The sequence below is a fragment of the Dermochelys coriacea genome, chromosome 22, assembly GCF_009764565.3.
Source record: "Dermochelys coriacea isolate rDerCor1 chromosome 22, rDerCor1.pri.v4, whole genome shotgun sequence".
Lineage (NCBI taxonomy): Eukaryota > Metazoa > Chordata > Testudines > Dermochelyidae > Dermochelys > Dermochelys coriacea.
The window spans coordinates 9,025,335-9,045,135 of NC_050089.1; the positions used below are offsets into that span (position 1 = coordinate 9,025,335).

The following is a 19,801-nucleotide window of genomic DNA, read 5'->3' on the forward strand; positions in this document are numbered from 1 at the left end:
ACCATTTTACAGATGGGTAAGTGGAGGCACAAGTAGTTGAAGTGACTTGCCCCAAGCTCTGCAGCAGAGCTCAGGGTAGAACCCTCTTGGACCAGGCAGGCTTTCCTTGTTTTTAGTAGACAATTCTTTGACAATTCTAGGTGTAAACTTTTTGGGACAGGTACCACCATTTACATTATGTTTGTACAGTGTCACACAATGGGCCCCATGTCTATGCGCTGTTCAGTAATAATAAACTGGTGACATCTGATCACTGGATACAGAAGGAGAGCACGAATCATAAGCCAATAAAGAGACAATACTTGTAGAATAGCACAAATCACGTGGAGAATGAGAAGAAAGGCAGCAGAAGGGTAGGGAGAAGGAAGGGGGAAAAAAACCATCACAGCATGTGGGGAAAGCCCGTTAGACCTCTCTGCATCATTCCATTTGCAGTCGCTCTTGTTAATTACTCTTCATGTTTCCTGCCTGTGCCAACATGTCTCTTTTGTTCGTAGGAGTCTGGCGGGGACTTGGTTTCCTTTTTAAACTAGCAGCACAACTGTGTATCTAAAATAAGTGGTGGTGTTTTATGTAGCTGGTAAAAATAAAAGCCTCTCAGCGTAGGCATCTATGACAGTACTCAGGATTTATGGCTGGTTGGAGTGTTTTCCAGTGCCACTTGGATGCCCGTGGGAGGAGAGCCTTTTATAACTGTTATCGGCTCCCACACAGACCGGGCCCCAGGTCCAGACTGTTGCTTAATTTGGACATGAATGCCGAGAGGCTTTTGTTTGTCAATCTTTGGCTACGCATCTTCATTGTTCCCCAGCCTGCCCCGGAGCCAGTCTTGACTGTGTCCTCAGCTAAGAGCCGACACAGAGCCCTGGACCTGGCAATACACATGTGGCTCTGCTTGGCCCTTTGACAACCTCCTTTTCCAGCTAACCCTCGGAGCAGCTGTGCGCCTGCCACATGGATGCCACAGTGAATGTATCACTGACCCCACTTGGTCCAGGAGCAAGATTTGGACCTTAGACCTTCAGTGCTAAAAGCACAAAGGAGCTAATAGATTGAGGATGGGATTTTCAGATGAGCCTACAGGAGTTAGGCACCAAAGGCCTAATTGATGAAGGCCTGTAAGCACCTAAAGATGCTGACAGGAGCTTTAAAAAAAAATCCCACTAGATGCCTAAGTGAGTTAGGCACCTAATCCAATTGAAGACATTAGGTGCTAGGTGCTTAAGTCACTTGTAAACCCAGTAGGCACCAGTCTGCACCTTTGTAAATCTGGTCTCTGTCTTAACTCTGAATGGGAGCTAGCACCTAACTCCCTTGGGCTCATTCAGAATTCCAGCCTAAGGCCATTAGTTGGATGTAGTAGCAGGCTCACAAACCTCTGATGTGGACCAGCCAGGAGAGGGAGATAGAGCATCCCACATTCCTAGTGCATGGGTGATGATGCAGGTGAAACTGAAAGCCACAATCAGGTTGTGAAAAGCAGGGCTCTTGAGAACTGCACAACCGACACTATGTGGGAGAAATGGCTAATGGGTATTCCGGATGTAGCGCAAGGATAAGATTGCAATGGGATGCTTTGACTTCCTTTAATAAACCCGGTTCTGTCCATGCTTGAGTTCCTTTGAACTTCTGGGAAAGGCAAAAGTATCAAAGATCTTTGGATCCATCTAATTATGTGACCGAGTATCATTATCCCTGTTTTTCAGATGGAAAAACTGAAGCACAGAGTAAGTAAGGGCCTGATTTTTAGAGGTGCAGAAAGTCAAATTCCTTTGAAAATTAGACCTCAATTCACTCAAGATCAGTTAGGAACAGAAAGCAGCTCTCCAAAGTCTTGTTCCCTGCCCCTGTCCACTAGTCATTGCTGCTTTCCCTACTCTGCTAGCTCTCCCCCACCGGACAAGTTGACCGACAAAAATGGGAACTGTTATGTTTCTTGCAGGCACACCGTTAGCATGTTTTTGGCGTGACAGGGATCAGCATGGGGTTCAGCTGGGCTGCCCTAGCTGTCGCCCTTTGCAGTAGGTTGACATAGGTGTTTGCTTTCTCCACTGTGCCATCTTTACTGGAGGGTGCTTCTCAAAACTGGCAGTCCAACATGTTGACACACACAGAATTCAGCTGCCATGCATCTAGTGCCTAAAAGCGTATCATTCACTCTCACTCAGCAGCACTCTTGTTACGTGAAGTAACAGCCGGGAGAGTAATGATGCATAATAAGTGTGTGATTTGTAATAGGATTCTCACACGCCTTAGATGCATGCTGAATTGCACAACCAAAGACTTTGTGATGATGGGGAGAGCCCAGGATAATGGACCTCCCTCTTGCTTTTTGGAGAGTGGGGGCATATGTATAAGAAAGAGTCAACTCACCGCTGGTGCATCCCCTCATGGCTGGGCATGGTGTAGGAGCTCTTTCCTTGTCTAATGCCCCTCCTGACCGCTGTGCTGCCTTTAGTGGTCTCTCTTCTCATGAGTGGTCTCTCTTCTCTCTCGGCCCACCAGCCAGGTCTCTCTAAAGTTTCTGCCCTGCCAGGGTGTCCGTGTCCCAAATGGACAGTGTCACATGCAACACTGGTCATCAGTCTGCTATCTTGCACCCCTCCAAGGCTCCTCCCCCGTCCCACTCTTCTGTCAGAACAGTGGACTCAGGGCTTCTCTCTGCAGCCTTTCAGCCAGACTCCAAAGTGAAACACAAACCACAACAAAAGCAACTTCTGCCCCCTTCCTTGGGCTTAAACTTTTTATCCATGCTGGGGCCTCCACAGGTCTCTGCTGCTGCAGGACGCCGACTCTCAGGGGCTATCGCCGCAGAGTTGTGTCCCTAGTCTGGACCCTCATCTGCCGTCTGCCCCCCAGGGCTGTCAGCCTGTGGGTTGCCTTCTCTTAGGCCCACTGCAGGAGTCTCCTTCACCCCTGCTACCGTCTCCCATTTGGGCCAAGGGTGTCAACTCCCTGGTACTCACAGAGAGTCAACAGAATACTTCTCCCTACCCACACCTGCTGCTCTGGGCTTCCTCTTTTTATAGAGCCCAGGCAGCTCCTTCCCCAGCTGGGACTCATCTTTAATTAGGCCTGGCCTGGCCCGCCAGTGCAACCAGGTGTGTTAATTGGCCACTCAGGCCCTCATTAACCCTTTGTTGCCGGCATGGGGTACATATCCCATCACAATGTATTTTATAAAAAAGATAAATGAATGCATCAACTAACTATAAATTTGGTAACAATCACTCTGTTGGACTCCCCTCTCCCGCCCTCTCACGTCAAAGCTCGGTTTGAGGTAACAACTTGATTGGGAATCTTTACCAGCCAAGTTGTTTAATTCTGAGAGAAGTTAGCTTACAATGCCTGTGACCCAAGAACCTCTTAATGCCAGCTGAGAAGGGAGTCCAGGTATCTCCTGAGTCCAGTAGGTACATTCTGATTCATCAAAAAAGTGTCATGCGAGATCTCAAATGAAAGCTCACGGATCGGTTGTGGGATACAAATTTTGTATTCACGCAGGGCTGTATTTATATGGGCTGGATCTCCTTAGCCAAAATAAGAGCAGAAATACACTGCAGACGCTGTCCTGTATAGAGTTCTGGTGCCATTTGGGCTTCAACCTTGGGTCTCTCTGGGCCCTCCCAGTTCACGATGTACCCAGCCAGCGCTGCACCTGCTGGCATTATTGCAGGTTGTCAGCATGAGGAATGCAGACGGCTTTAGGGGCGGAATGCATGCCAGTGCAGATAAGAGTTCCAGCACAAGTCTTGTTACCCCACTGACGTCTTGGATTGAAGGCTCCGGTGAGATTTCAATAATGCATAGTCACTGTGCAGGGGGGAATTTCTCCCCAGATGAGTATACATAGGTTCCTCTAAAGAGAGGGTTGTAACTCATTATCATGTAATACACCAAACAGTGCAAATTCCGTGGTTGCCATTAAAATAGTCAGCATTTTCCAGCGGCAGTGGTATCTGACATACCACAGCCTTCCCCTTTACTTAAACAGCAGAGAGTGTGAGAACAGTTCAGATCTTTGATTTTTAATGGCTTCTCCTGTCCCAGTAAGACTGATGCTGGTGGGGCTCATGGCAGTCATATTGACAAGCAGCAAGAACCTCACTTGCTGCTGCTTTACAGCCTCTCTGCTCAGTTTGTTGCTCCCTGCCTGGCTTTCCCTTCCATGCTGTGGGTTAGAGCTCCCTGGCTGCAGCCCTCTTCTGCTGCTCTGTAAACAATAAATCTGCCCTCGTGTTGATTTAAGGCGGCACAGCTACACGGAGCCCACAATCCATAATCATCATAATCTGGGAACTGCACCCAGCTTCTAGATTTTAAACCTGTTGTTGGCCTGCTTTGTGCCTGATGGGACAACATAAATCTCTTGTTTTTAATGGGTAGGAAAGGGTGAGTAATGTTTCCAAGAGCTGAGAAAGGGTCAGCGTTATGATGTAATCCTATCGCCTGGGAAGTAATGCCAGTAGGATCTCCGCTCACTTTAAATAGCATACCACCATTAGTTAGTGGGGTATTACCTCCACCTTCCGATGAAATGATATACAGTATATTTTGTCCCACACTGTATTATCTGAACCTCTGCATTACCTGAATCCCTTCCTTGTCCCCTATGTATCTCACACTGGGCGACAAGGAAGGAATTCAGGTAATGCAGAGGTTTGAATAATAGAACAGAGACCCCAGGTCAGGACTGTGATAAGGAGGAGGAAGAGTACAAGCCAAAGGCAGCGGGGGAGGCTACCCTGGTGCTGAATGGCTCCTGCCCTCTCAGTTGTCTGAATAACATCGATGTCCCCTATGCTACTGGGATAATCGGGAGCGTACGGTAACAGGTATTATATTAGATGTATTTCTATAGCAGTAGTCACCATTATCTGTTTGATGGGACATGGTGGCTCTGGAAAAAAATTTCCTTCTTTTAAAAAAGGGCACATATTACAAAAGATGAAAGGTTCATTTTTTCTGCAGCCATGGATGTTTTCTCTTAACTAATGAAGGCAATGTTTGCACCCCCCTTTGATATCATTTGGGTGCATCTGTGCAGTCAGGAAAGCAAAGCTGATGAGATAGACTAGGACAGACTGGAGCACAGTTGCTGTGCAAACTGTCTTCTCTAGCTCTCCAACACATCCTAGCTTTCGCCCAGAGCCCTCCTGCTATTCCTGGCCTCAGGAAATGCTGCTACGTGTGATAGTTGTTGTGTATTACTCCTTTAGGGAGTAGGGGCCTGTCGCAGATGTGATGAGCACCCGCAGCTCCTATTCGCTACATCGCAGCCCTTCTGCAAATCAGGCTCGGGGCTTTGTTCACCAAACCCTCTGTACTATGCAAGATCAATCCAAGTCTCCAAAGATAAGACAAATGGAGTCCGGGTACACAACAGAGTCCTGGAGGAGGGTGTTCTTCACAAGGGAAGAGATCAGGAGCTGGGACAAACATTACTTTTCCTCTCCAAGCTTCGGCTCCTCCTGCCTCTCAGAACGTTATCGCCCCATTGTGTAAGCCAGGGTTTTTGACCTATGGCCCGCGTGCCAAAGATAGCACGCAAGCGGATTTTCAGTGGCATTCACGCTGCCCGGGTCCTGGCCACCGGTCCGGGGTCTCTGCATTTTAATTTAATTTTAAAAACCTTATTTACTTTACATACAACAATAGTTTAGTTATATATTATAGACTTATAGAAAGAGACCTTCTAAAAATGTTAAAATGTATTACTGGCATGCGAAGCCTTAAATTAGAGTGAATAAATAAAGACTCGGCACACCACTTCCGAAAGGTTGCCTTGCTGTAGGCTCACGAGTGGAAAAAGTATCTTCACCAGTTGCATCCTCATCAGCGTGTTCTGTTCCTTGGGCGTTTTGGCTAATTAGTGCTGTCCAGAAAAGACTTTTCTCTTGTAGGAGAACATGAGTCATTAGTCAGTGTGGGTTTTTGAAAGGCAAATGCCTTTCTGCAGCAGAAGCATCAGCAAAGTGGTGACCACGAGGAAAGGGCATGTACATCCAAGCTCATGGGCAGTGGGGGATAGAGTTGAGGGAATGTGTGCTTTGCAGCCTGCGGGTGGGAAACCTCAATTCCAAAACAAAATGGGCCCACTGTCAGCAGGGAGCCTGCTTAAAAGTGTGTCAGGGGACTTCAGAGGGATTTTCCTGAGCTTGTTGCTTGTCTTCATATGGCTGGTTACTTTAATGCTCTGGGCTTTTGTTGGGATTACTGGGATCTGCTTATGCTCCCCAGGGAGGAAAGTAAGGATCAAAACCAGATTCGCCATGTGGGATCTTAGATGGAACAAGAAGGATCAACGTGAGAGCAAAGGGAAAGGAACATGTTACAGCTTCTGTGTGGCCTGGTTACCATTCAGCAGAGCTAAGCCTGGAAATCGCAGAACTGGTATAAATATGCTTCACTCTCTCTCAGTGCTGGCCTGCACCTGGGCTTTACATAACTACTCCCTTGCCTTCCGCTGATACTAAACTAAGACTGGAGCATCCTCTTCCACCTGCCGAGATCTAGCAAGGAAGGTGGCATTCTTCTGTGCTCCCAAAGGAGAAGTATTTTCAGACTCAAATCTAGGCCCCAGAGGGCTAAGTGCCCACCATACTGCACTGTGATTCATTCCAACCCTGACTGACCACCTTACAGGATCAGAATTGTCACCTTCTTGAGTCAATATTAGGCTTCTCCAAAGTGCTCTACACATGTCTCCAAATGCTGAGAGGGAGAGGAGTGCAGAGGCAAGGAGTAATTTGCCTTTGTAAGACAGTAGTTTGGCTGGGGCCTTTGCTAGTTTGCAATGTCTTGTGGCCCTCATCTGTGCAATGATTCTCCTGGAGTCACGCTCTTTAAACTTCACCAGCCTCCCAGAGCATCTTGGTCTTTTTTGAGAAAGCTGCTTGGGGCAGGAACTATGCCCAACATGGCATTGAGCAAACTGTCAACACTTAACGAGTAATAATTAGCGGGGAGAATTCCAAAACTGGCTAAAGGATGAAGGAGCATCAGGCCCATCAACTTTCAGTTGGTCTTATCTCTCTTAGGTGGTTTTTAAAACCCCCCCAGTCCTGCAGCAAAGGGCAAAGTTTCTTCATTTTATCCTCCTGATTCACCCAACTGTAGGAATTTTAACTTCCTTTCATCACTGGTTGTTGATCTGAAATGTTTCCACCCGAAATACCAAGCACCTGGGAATTTCCAGAGGTTTGTCTTAATGATGTAGGCCCTTTTCCTCCTCTCCATGTCTCATTTCAAGTCCCTTTCCTGGTTTGTCTTGTCTGTTTCATCCTGGATAAAGTAGGGTCCTGATTTCTGTCCATATCAGGTCACTGATGCTTTAGTTTTCATCTTCCTGACTTTGGGCCTAATTCAAAGCCCACTGAGGTCCATGGGGATGGGGGTCATCTTTCTATTGACTTCAGTGGGCTTTGGATCAGGTCTTTAATAATGAGTCTCCATGCTGGGCCCTGGTGCACTATTGCTGTAGACTATTTTTGTGTGCCCTATCCCATCACTGAGAGACAGAACTATGGAATATACTCTGTGGGAGGGTATGTTTAAATGGGAGGTGATGGACCCTGCCGGTACTAGAATACTCAGCTGTAAAAATTTCTTCATGTGAGAGAGAAGGTTTGCTCAGGTGGTCCAGTTTTCCTGATGGGCAGTGCTGATGCTAGCTGGATGCCTCCCTCTGCCCCAGAAGAGCTCTTTGGAGAGTTGCATGCTGGTGCGTGTACATGATTTGTGCAACCCTTTGAGCCCTGCCTGAATGAAAGGAGTTATTATGCTTGGAAAGCTATAAAAGGCTGGGTCTCAAGCAGGAGAACGCTGTAAAGAGGTAAAGCTTGCAGCACTAATTAGAAACATTCAAGAGGCTGGAATAGCAGCAGCAAGAAGGGGAAAACAGGGCCAATTGAGAATGAAAACAGCCAATGGCGGACGGAGGGCTTGCTGCGCATGGTGGGTGGTATTTTCTAGAGCACTCTGCATTGGCGTATCCCTGCTCCCCTAGAAGACAGTGGAAAAAGTGGCTTTTGATGATGAGAGCAGAATCAAGCTGCTGCTGAGAACTTTTGAACATTCCACTCAAAACTGTGAAATCCTGGCCAAACTGAAGCGATTAGGAAATTTGTCATTGACCTCAGTCACGCCAGGAATTCACCTAACCTGCTTAATTCCAATCCCCTAACTGTGCCCAGTTTGAGCCCTAAAGCTGCCCTTTCCCTTTTTTTCCAGCTTTCTCTTGAAACAGCCTTCTATGGCGTATTAACCACACATTGTACATTTCTATCGCACCTCTTAATCTGAGGGATCCCCAAAGTATACAAATAAGTATATAATCTGTGTATCGACTATGGACAGAGCTAACAAATTCCAGAGTTTAGAAAGTGAATTAAATTCTTGAGATGCGAGTTTCCTTCCCTTTATCTCATCTGTCAAATTAATTTGAATGCGAGAGTCCTTAATTTGCAAGCCACTTTTGGCCATTTTTTGAGTGAGTGTTTGTCCACCCTATAAACAGGAGCACATGGCTGGAGGAAGAGTCTTTTGCTGGTATTGTGCCAGTTTTGTCAATGCCTCTTTAATTGTTACTTTTAACCTTTGGTATTTGCACTGAGATTGATTTCTAAATAAACACGAGGCTAATGGCTGGCTAGCCCAGCATTTGAGGCCAGGGAGAGCTTTTGTTATAGGGAAGCTGGTCCTTATTGAAGCTGGCTTGGAGGATTTCTCACCAGGGAGTAAGTTTGTAACTGTAGGATTGATGAGCTAGGCTGTTCTTATTCCCTTTTGTTTGTTTTTATAGGCTATCGAATCTTAGCCGTGGAGCTGACATCTAGCAACACAAAGCCCGTGGTGCAGGAATTCCAGCGTAAGTGCTTGTTGTCTCTGTAATGTGATCATGACACTTCCTTGTAGCTGTAGATTTGTATCAATCGGGAAGACTTGGCACGTCTCAGGATTTATGCTGTGTAGGGCAAGGCAGAACTAAGGCCTTGAGTTTCAGCAAAGTGCTTACATGTGTTCTTACATCTCTCCTTGTTTAGCAAAATAGTTAAACTGAAGGGCTCTGCTGAAGTGCTATTAGCACTTAAGCACATGCTTAAAATTTTTTACTGAAATCTCATTGAACTCATTGACACTTAAGCATGTGCCAAAGGATAAGTTTACACTACAAGCGCTACAGTGACAGTGCTGTAGCGCTGACACTTGCTACAGCCGCAGAAGGGGTTTTTCCATCCCTGTAGTAAATCCACCCCCTGGACAGGCAGCAGCTAGGTTGTTGGAAGAATTCTTCCGGCAATCTAGCGGTGTCTGCATTGGGGCCTAAATTGGCTTAATTAAGTCTCTCGGGGGTGTGAATTTTTCACACCCCTGAGCACCGTAACTAGATGGACCTAAGTTATTAACTGAAGTGGGGCCTAACCAGCAGGTGAGTGCTGCATTTGAGATGTGCCAGAACACAAGTACTGATAATGCCGTAAGAGATTGTTCTGGTTACCTAAAGAGTGCTGGGACAGTGTCTAGGAGCACACCGGCAGGACCGAAGCACTGGACTTAAGCATGAAGGAGAGAGTTGTGTTGTGAGTGAGGCAGAGGACTGGGATTTGGGAGATGTAAATCTTCTTTCTGGCCCTGGTGCAGACCCCCAGTGTAACACTGGGGAGTTGCCCCCTCTCTGAGCGTCAGGTTGCTCTTCTGTAAGATGGAGATGAAAATGCCTCCTGCAGAGGGGACCGGGCTACTGAATTCACTGAGGTGGGAGATGGTGAATGAGATTGAAGCACTCTCTCATAAATGCCAGCATGACAGCTATAATTCAGTCATTGCTCTGGGAGACAATAATGACTTTTGCTCCATCTTGCATGCTTGTTAGCAATGAAGCCAATGCCGGCTGCCTGCACCATGAGGGATTGTTTGCTATAAATCAGACACCGTCATGCTGACTGTTCCTTTCTCTCAGAGGTCGCTATCTGCATTGCTATTATTTTCACTGGCCGAGGTCCATCTTCCCAAAAGGTTCCTGGAACCCAGTGGCATTCATGTTTGTGAGGCAGATGAAAGACGGGGCCTTTGCTTTATGGGTGACATCTCCCAGTATAGCAGTGTGCAAGGCAGCTCGGAGCAGAGCGAAAACACAGCTGCTCCCTGTTAATCTGTATTTGTTTTATTTCTGCTGCTAGGTGTGGAGCTGTCCTGCATCATTAAATCCACCACAACATCCAATCCCAGGATCGAGTGGAAGAAAATCAGAGGCGGTGAAACCTCCTATGTATTTTTTGAAAATAAAATGCAAGGTATGAAGATCTGTTGCCCTTTTGCCCCTCTCCTCTTTATAACCACAGAAACAATAAAGGCAGGGAACAAATGTGTCTGTGAAATGCAGGAATTTTGGTTCTCCTACTAATTACTTCCAAAACCTATGCTGGTCAGCCAAGGTTCAGAACTGAGTGAGGCCTGGATCCTCTTTCCCTGCTGTCAGACCTCAACTGAATGGTCATCAATGAGGTGTCACAAAGAGCTGTAGTGAGAACATAAAGGAAACTTTGCATCCTTTATGTGGGACCATTTATTGGGCGAAGTGAAGATGCAACTGGTGCAGGCCCCGTAATCCTGGACCCATGGTCCTTGCATGCAGTCTCTGACTGTTCCATATGAAACTTTGAAGATCTACCATCATTCCAGATAAGAACTGCTCACTGGGGTAGTCACTGCAGTGCCACTTCCCACTTATTTGGAGGGGGTTAAGATGGAGCAGGCTGCCTACTCCAGCACTGCCAGCCCTGGGATTTTGGAGAGTGCTTGGGATTGGAAATTCATTTTCTGGCTTTATGATTTGCAGCAGGTGCTACACTTTCCAAGTCAGATTCTTCCCCTCCTTCAGAACTATAGAGCTGTAGCCTTTAACATGGATTGGTGGAGGACACAGCTGGAAATACAGTCTCTCCTGTTCTTCATGAGTTCCTTCTCTCTCCTCCCTTCTCCAGGAGACTTCGTAACTCGTGCAGAAATTCTCAGCCGGACATCACTGGTGATCAAAAACACCACCCGCATGGATACTGCCACCTACCGCTGTGAAGTGGCAGCGCCCGATGATGCGAACATAGTAGATGAAATAAACATCCAGCTTACAGTGCAAGGTATTGCTTCAGCTCGGGGCCCCACAGTGTGCCTTGTTGGTTTCCCAAGACAATCTGATTTCTGTGGTGGCCATCACCTCTGGAGGGGGAAGCAGCCATAGTTATTCTGGGCTAGGGTCCAGCTGAATCGCTGTTCTGTGCTCCAAGGGGGCACTGGAGTAGTTGGAGTGCAGCAGGGTGCTGGGCCAGGCGATTCACATGTTTTATGTCTTCTCCCAGTGAAGCCAGTCACTCCCAGATGCAGAGTCCCTAAAGCTGTTCCGGTGGGCAAAACAGCGACCCTTCACTGCCATGAGAACGAAGGCTACCCAGAGTCCACGTACAGCTGGTACCACAACAGTGAACCCTTACCGACAGACTCCAAATCTAACCCCAAATTCCATAATTCCTCCTTCGTCTTGAACCCTGGAACAGGCACTTTGGTAACGCTCTTATGGAAATGACTGAGAATGCTGTTGCTGGGCTCTGTTAGCGTTGCTCTTTGCCTACACTCAGATTATGAGTGGACTGAAGAGGAGGGAACAATTGGGACAGGTTGGGGTTCTAGCCCCCTGAGGGCCTGCAGAGTCCAACAGGAGGATGTGGGGGAAGAACTACTCCATGGGACCAGAAGAGATGACCCCCATGTTGTAGTCTTTGCCTTTGGAAGAGAGTGGGCAGAGCAAGCTGTTGTGAGGTGGGAGGAATGGCATAGCCCCCCCGCAAAAAAACACTTCTCTCTTTCAGTTTCTAATCAACGTATCACCATAAAAACTCAGTGCTTTAGAAAAGGAAGAGAAGCAACCTTTCTGGCCCTGAAAGGTCTCTCTCTTGATTGCTGTCTTCCCCTGGGGGGAAATGTCCCGGGTCCAGTTTGCAGCCTGTTTCACTGAGGGAAGTCTTTTGCAGTGAGCTCCCACACTATGATCTAAAAGCAGTGAATCTCTAGTTAATTTCTGGGCCTCTCTGGAGTCCGTGCAATGAGAATACCTCCAGACTGCGGGTGTGGGGACACGTTCTACTCCCTGCAAGTCTTTGGTGTGATCAAAAGGCAAACAAAGAAATGCCTGTGTATATTTATTTCATCCTCCTGCAGGTCCGTAAGGCCTAGACCTCTGGATGTAGTGTCTAACTTGTTTGTTTGCTGTTTGTGGAAAGGTTGTGATTCCAACTCCTGTGTCTGACACGTTCTGCTTCCTCCGAAACAGGTCTTCGCTGCCGTGCACAAGGGTGACACTGGCCGTTACTACTGCATAGCGACGAACGATGCCGGCTCCGCCAAGTGTGAGGAGCAGGAGATGGAAATCTGTGAGTGGCTCTGCCTACCTCTAGAAAGTGGTGGTTTTATATATCAGAAGCTCTGCAGTGTTGGAGGCTGGTTTTTCTTTGTGTCTCATGCAGCGTCAAGTATGTTCTTGGCTCTTCCAAAATCCCTAATAATTTCTGGAGCCCCACAGATGTAGCATGGTGCTGTACTGGCGGATGAGAGAGCGCCTTGGCTCCTGGCATGTGAAAGTCTAAATAACAACATAGAAAAACACAATGACAAAATGTGGGAAAGGAAGAAAGAATCGCTAAATGAAAACGGGAGAACTCATTGGGTCAATTAGCTTCATGATTCATGAGGTTACTTAGCTGATATATATATTTGATTATATTAATTATAATTAATTCTGTTTCTTACAGTAGTGCCTAAGACCCACCTGGTGCTAGGCACTGCCCAGACCCAGAATGGCAGGCAGTCCCTGCTCTGAAGAGCATGCTGTGTAAATAGACACATCAGACACGATGCTTGGGGAAGAGAGATAACAAGTGATGGCAGCAAAAGGCATGTTAGTGCCATGGTTTTATTGAGGGGGTGGGTTTAGTTAGGACGGGACAAATGGAAAGAAGAGGGAAGAGAACAGGGGTGAGAGGGACAGGTGAGGGCAGAAGAGGGGTCAGGGTGGAGTGAAACTGAGATGAAGAGTCTTTGGATATGTTGATGTGGGAGTTGGAAGGTGTCATTTCCAGCTTGAGGAGACATACCCATATTAGCTCTGGCTGAGCTAGCGTGCTAAAAATAGAAGTGCAGCTGCAGGGTGCGTTGCTCGAGTAGGTACATACCTAGGGATCATGCCACTGGGTGGGTGGAATCTCAGGTGAAGGTTTCGTGCCAGCTAGTCTTTGTGTGTGTAGGTGGAAGGCTGGGATACCTGTGGGGATTAGTGACAGATGCCTTCTCTCCTCTCCAGATGATCTTAATATTGGTGGGATTGTTGGTGGAGTCCTAGTGGTCGTGGTGGTTCTGGTGCTGATAACGCTTGGTATCTGTTGTGCCTATAGAAGGGGTTACTTTGTGAACACCAAACAGACTGGGAAAAGGTAAGGCTAGGTTTGCAACCTTCTTTCCTATAGTCCTCTGCCTTTTCTGGCATGCAGCTCTCATAACAGGGCATGGCACCTACTGGCTAGAGCATGGGTCACTGCCTGACTTTTAAATATTACTTCCTATTTCCCCAATTAACTCTCTAGACCTGCCCAATTCCACCCAGCTCCACAGGGGCACATTGAATGCCAGTTTGCACAAAGAAGTTCGTGTGCTCACGGGCTAACCTTGGCAAGTCTCCACTCATATTTGCAACACAGGGGTCTCCTGTGACAAGAATGGCTAGAAGAAGAAGCCTTGCTCTAACATTCTGGTGCTTTGCACAGAGACAGGGGCTTAGCCCTGCTAATTCCTAACCATCCCACAGTTGTATTTATGCAGTAGCTTGGCAGATGCTTCCTGTGGTCACATGCTGCTGGCATTTAGAAGTCAGGGATTTACTGAGCACAGCTCATTGTGTAATCAGTACAAGCATCAGGACATATTCAGAAAATGTGTGAGGGAGAGCAGTCCCAGGCAGGAAAGCACATCTTAATGGGTACATCCCAGCACTTACATTTTGGATTAAAACGGCCATTTCTGAGTTGATCCCATCAATGAGGACTTGTGTTCCTGAATAGTGCGGCGCATTTAAGACTGTAGCATTATGGGAGCCAAAGGGTCAGACTATAAATAGCTTCCAAGATCAGAAACAGAATGACATTTTAGTTAAATATTGAGCTTCTTTCGGAGATTGTGTAACCTCGGATGGAAGCTGGATTGGCCTAGTTCAGTATCACATTTCAGCAAGACCCTCCTCCCCATCTGCTGGAGGCCCCAACCCCTTCATTTAAATGTGATTCTAAGTGGATGCATGCTGGGGAAGCAGGACTTTAAATATGAATGTTTAGATTCCTCTGCTGGACAAAACAAGTGGAGCTTTCTTATAACCCTGTGCAATCATAAAGGATTATCAGTAAACCTGCGAGCAGGCAATGAAGGGTTTAAAATTAACTGCATAATAATTATCAAAGGAAATGATGCTACAGTGGCAAAGAAAGATGTTACAGTGACCAGAAGGAGGGAGGGAGGCTGGAAAACTATTTAACTCTTTTCACAGTTACTGCGGTCAGAAGCGTAGCGTGGGTGGATACATTTGGGACCTTCCCCGCCCGGAAGAAGGGCTCCTGTAGGGGTTTGTAGTTGATAGGGAAAGCCTAGCTGCTTTGAGTGGGGGAAAGGTCCAGGCCTGGCTTAAAAGCAGAGCTAGCTGCTCTCAGTTCAGCTCTCATTTTGACAAAAAATACCTTTGGTTGTCGGCCTCCCCAAATATTACTACATAATTAATATAATAAAATAAAATAAACATAAAATAATAATAAACAGTTCTGCTTTGCCACCTGAAGTCCCATTATCACAGGAATCTGATCTGTTTCCTCTTATTTCATAGCTACAAGACTCCAGCAAAACCAGATGGTGTTAACTATATCCAGACAGACGACGAGGTAAGCTAAGGGAAGGAAAACAATGAGCACATTACATCTTTCCTTTTAGGTCTCTGAAGAGGCTGGTGAAGGGCCGCCAAGCTCAGGAATCACACTCTACCTAGGGCCCATGACTCTCCAGAGCAGAATTTCTTCCAGCATGGGTTGGACACAACTCATGAAGTGAGGACCTAGGACTAAGAGGAAGGACAACAGCTGAATCAGGTCCTTGAGAAAGGCTTTATCCTTTTACACTCTCCAGAGAGTGAGGCCCCCTCCTGAGAATGGGTTATGGCTTTATTAATCACTTATATTCTATTAGTCAAGTCTGTCCAAGAGGACACCCTTACTAGGCAACTGCCTGTCTTCGGGCACTGACGCCCAGTGTATCAAATAAAGCTCTGCTCTACCTTAAGCAGCTGATTGGCTGCTCCCTTGGGATTGGCTTTCCTGGATTAAGTAGACAGTCTATACTGATGATGTACGAGACTAGCGTATTTACATCTCAGGATTTGAACTGCTCACCAATCAGGGAGAGGCGTCTCCTAAACTTCTTATCCACAGAGAGACCGTGAAGAGGCAGTGGGGGAATCATTGGATGGGGATCATCTATGAGATTTTAAGAGCTAGGTATTACTGGTGGACGCTTGTCCTTTACCAGCTTCTATGGGATGGAATGAGATAGTGGGGCCCAGGCAGGACTTTGGGGGGGGGGGAAGATTACACAAATAGCACCTGTTTTGCAAGGGTATATTTGGGTTGGGGAGAGCGGGCAAGAAAACATGCCTGGACACCATTGGGGAATGTGGCTACCCACATCACTCTTTCATTGCAGGGTGACTTCAGACACAAATCGTCATTTGTTATCTGAAATGCCAAAAGGATATTGCAAAGCAGCCAGACCAAGTATGGAAATACCTCCTCCAGGAACTCAACACAAGAGCAAAAAGATGAACAAAGTGCACTTGGAAGAGTTTAGAAACACACAAACTTGACTTTCTTTTGCCAAAGTTAACACCGCTCACTCCAAACCAGTGTTTTTCCTCCCCCAGAGATATCACTTGGACCACTTACATCTCTCCTCGTACTAAGGAGGAGCTGTTACCCTTTCCAAGACTGAGCATTCCCTTCCACAGCCATAGCCTTCTGAGCTGCAGATGCTCATGGAACTGCCTTCTCCCTGTGGTGCAGATACACAGCCAGAATGTCCAAGCCAAACAGGGGAGAAGCTTTAGGTAAATGGGCATCTTGACCTGATAGACAAAAGGTGCTGATGAGGCAATAGATTCTAAATAAGATTTATCCACAAAAGGGGAGAACCTTGTGCTTAGCTACAGAATGCCTGAGCCTGGCTGGCAACCTTTACAGTTGTAACTGTACTGGGCTCTTGCCAACTTTGCAAGTGAGGGTTTGCCCTTCTTTGTATCATTTTATTTTTAAAGGTCTGCTAGGCTGAGTTGACAGAACGGCTATCACGTCAATCCTGCAGAGCCCGACCTGAGCATGAGCCATGCAGGCTACTGATCTCATTAGCTGGCCCCTGTTGAGCATGTAACATTGGCCTCAAATGTTTCATTTTTGTGGATTTTAGGAACCCCCGTCAGGATTTGGTTCTGCAGGTGCAGAGCCAGAATCTGAGTCAAACCCACAGTGGTGAGTGGAGATACAGTACAAGCAACTGGTTTAAATTTTGCAGCCCTTCTTCCAGCAGTGGTGAATTCTGTTTTTTCCACATGTACAGCTTCAATCCAAAAGGATTGCTTTTGTTCAGTTTTACATAAAATACTCACTGTATGCAGGCAGTTTTTAACTCTAATTTGCACAAAGCAGGCTTGCTTGTTCTGTTGCTATTTCAACATTTTTAAGATTCTAAAACCGGAGGCAGAGAACCTTAGCATTAAGATATCCCTTTTATGAAATTTAAAGCCAAAACCACTCCTGGGGGCTGATTCCCACAATGGTACTGAGATGAATTCAAGCTTTTCTGCAGACCCCATTGATTTTGTAGAATTCTGCATTCTAAATTTTTGCAAAGATGTATTTTGATTACTTCAGCAAAGGTAACATTTCTATTTAAAATGTAAATATGTTGTTATGCCAACAGTGTTATTTTAATGTAGCTATTTTTTTAAAAAAACAAGTCCTTTTTAAACTGCAGCCAGGAGCTCAAATACTGCTACAGCATAGCACTGTCAGAGTCTATCAGTATTATTGCAGAGTGCAGCACAAGCAACTTTACAAACTGCGGACAAAGAAGCAGCCTCTTTCTCCCAAGCTAGCGTCAACATTTTCCTTCCCAAGAGAGGTCTTATAGGACACAGAACAGTCACTCAGGGATCCTTTTTGTTAGTTTAAGGCAAGAGCTATTCAATTTTTTATCTCAGATTACTATTTTCTTGCAAAAGACCAATGCTTATTTGCAAGAAATAGCCTGTGAAGGTTTTTGAATTAAGTTCTGACCAGGTGACAGAGTGACTAATGGTTGCTGAAGATGATAAATCTCTCTGCACGTTCTCTAAATTCATTCTAACTCTGTGGCAGCTACACCGTCTCTTTAGAATGTTGAGATTGCATAGCAAGTGGGGAAAACAGTTCTGTGAAAGAAAAGAGCTTGACACAAAAGTGCTTTCAAGATGTTAGCTGCAACTTTTCTTCAGCTGGTAGATGCTACCACTTTCTTGGCTTTAAGGGATCAGTTAGAATTCCTTGTTCTTCAGAAAATGTACACTTACGGCATTGGGCAAATGTTAAATATGGAATACTTAAATGCAACACTAGAGCAGTTCTGTGCTGTGGTTGAAGAATGGTTTTTAATGTAGCATAATTTAGTGTTCTTGTATTTCAAATATAAATTAAGTTGTCTTAACTTTTGATGCATACAGTATTTTGAATACTTGACAATTTGGACTGTCAGTGTTATTTTTTTTGTGTTCTGTATTAATCTGCCTTGGACTTTTCACCACCTATTAAGTGATTTTGGGGCCTTGTTGGACATGCCATTGCTGCATTTATTTAAACAGTCCCACCACTTTCTCGTTTTCCTATCATAGATGGAGGTAAAGATGGGGTGTGCTCTCCTGAGGGTACTGACACCTTGCAATTGATTTATGGTTACCTTTAAGATGTGCTCTTCACCCACAACTAGGTATTCAGGACAACATGCAACCAGTGTACAGGTAGTCAGCATGACAATAGCATACTTTAAGACACTCCTTTACCCTCCAGTTTTATCCACTACTCCTTTTCTAAGCTGCTTATAGAACATTAAGATGGGGAGAGAGGAAAAAGCTTACAGAGTAAAGCTAGCTTCTGGCACTATGGGGAGCACTGTCTGACACTTGACCTTCTGCCGAAGGCAGGATTTCTCAGCTTGCAGACTCTTTGCATGGTGAAGAATAGAGATTTATTTTTCAGATCTAAAAATGTGACAGTGGCATCTCTACCGGGATGAAGGGCCCTCTTTCCCCCACCCCCAAGACTTAATTCGTCAGATTTGATTTACAGAACTTGCTGTAAATAGTTTAATCTATAGGTTTTTACTAATGTATTACATTTAACTTTGCCAAGAATGTTTTACATACATATCAAAGTATTAAAGCATCCTTGTGTTTTTTTTTTAAATTTATATTTATTCCTGATCTGTGTTTGCTTTGAATTCAATGTAATGGGTGAAAGATTCCTTCGGTTTTCTGACAGATTGTTTACTTCAGTTGGTGACTTGCAAAGAACTAAACTGGTGTTACAAAACACACGTAAATACTTACATCAAATTGGTTTATTGTGGGCAGTTCTTCAACCCCTATTTCTTCTCGAGAAGAGATGGATCCTTGCTGATAGGCTATACCTGTTTCTGTTCATGGACAAGACAATTCAAGAAAACCTCTGAAGAGCTTTATATTTGAACTAGACTTAGTATAATTACCAATTCACTGATGTCTTACTGTTTAATATGCCTAGTTAATTGGGGTGGAGGGATGTAAGTAGGATGGAATGAAAAAGGAGGTGGTCATAGTTAGCCATTCCTCCATTCAAAACCACTTGAACTAACCCTGTACATCTTGCTACATTAATTCTGAGATTAAGATTTGACTCCACTTGAAGTTCTTTAAGAAGAATCCTAGGAGTGACCACTGTATTAGTAAGGTTAAAATGGAAGTTGAATTTTGCCCCTCTCCCTTTTCAGTCGTTCAATTTCCTTTTGTGCTGGAGCAGCCCTTGCCTTATTAGCACAGAAGTAAATGCTTATGGAGGGTTGTACCGAAATGCATTGTCACGTAAGTTTTAGAGTTTGAGATCTACAGAACAAGTTATGTAATGCAAGGGTAGTGCAGTAATTTTGAAGCTGAGCATTGGAAGATCTCAGTCATGTATGCCTGGGCACCCAGAAGGCTGGGCTTTCAACTTTAACTGCAGTTCCAGCATTAACACTAGTGTTTTGCATAGAACAAAGTAGGGTTTTTGTACTGAGCATTAAAATTCAACATGACTTACCATCCTCAGTAAAATACTCAGAACCTGCTTTCAGTGAAATGAATAAGATCATGTTCAAAATCTGCTGTTCCAACAGCTGCATTGAATGCATGCGTAAGTCACACCAGCCGGCTGGTGGTAGAGGCTTTATTTGGCTGTCATATACACCAGCCCCGAGAATGGGTGATCATAAGGATTGGGACGCTGCAAGCAGCTGCTCTAATGGGTGGGGGATCCCACAGGAATTCAAGTATTTATATGGATGAGCACAGCGGCTGTTGGGGTGACTGTCAGAACAGTAGAGCTTCAATGTAGGCATGGGAGAGAGAAAAGCAGTGGGCAAGAAATAAGGTGAATGCAGTAAGGCTAGAGATTTACAGAAG

General features: G+C 45.6%; 1 protein-coding gene across 2 annotated transcripts in view; it reads left to right on the plus strand.

Moving 5' to 3' along the window:
• The window catches only part of JAM3 (junctional adhesion molecule 3), a 41,645-nt gene extending 23,074 nt beyond the window's left edge, over positions 1–18,571 (plus strand). Inside the window, exons 1-9 of one of the 2 annotated variants that reach the window (XM_043501062.1) lie at positions 6,247–6,393; positions 8,804–8,869; positions 10,182–10,295; positions 10,986–11,138; positions 11,358–11,560; positions 12,326–12,425; positions 13,352–13,481; positions 14,915–14,969; positions 15,784–18,571. In XM_043501062.1, coding sequence (XP_043356997.1) covers positions 6,273–6,393; positions 8,804–8,869; positions 10,182–10,295; positions 10,986–11,138; positions 11,358–11,560; positions 12,326–12,425; positions 13,352–13,481; positions 14,915–14,969; positions 15,784–15,819 — 978 coding nt within the window. In that variant the 5' untranslated portion in view covers positions 6,247–6,272 and the 3' untranslated portion in view covers positions 15,820–18,571. Of the gene's footprint in view, positions 1–6,246; positions 6,394–8,803; positions 8,870–10,181; positions 10,296–10,985; positions 11,139–11,357; positions 11,561–12,325; positions 12,426–13,351; positions 13,482–14,914; positions 14,970–15,783 lie in introns of those variants that run through there. The other variant, XM_038380943.2, reaches the window with a different exon arrangement.
• The last annotated feature ends 1,230 nt before the right edge of the window (positions 18,572–19,801 follow it).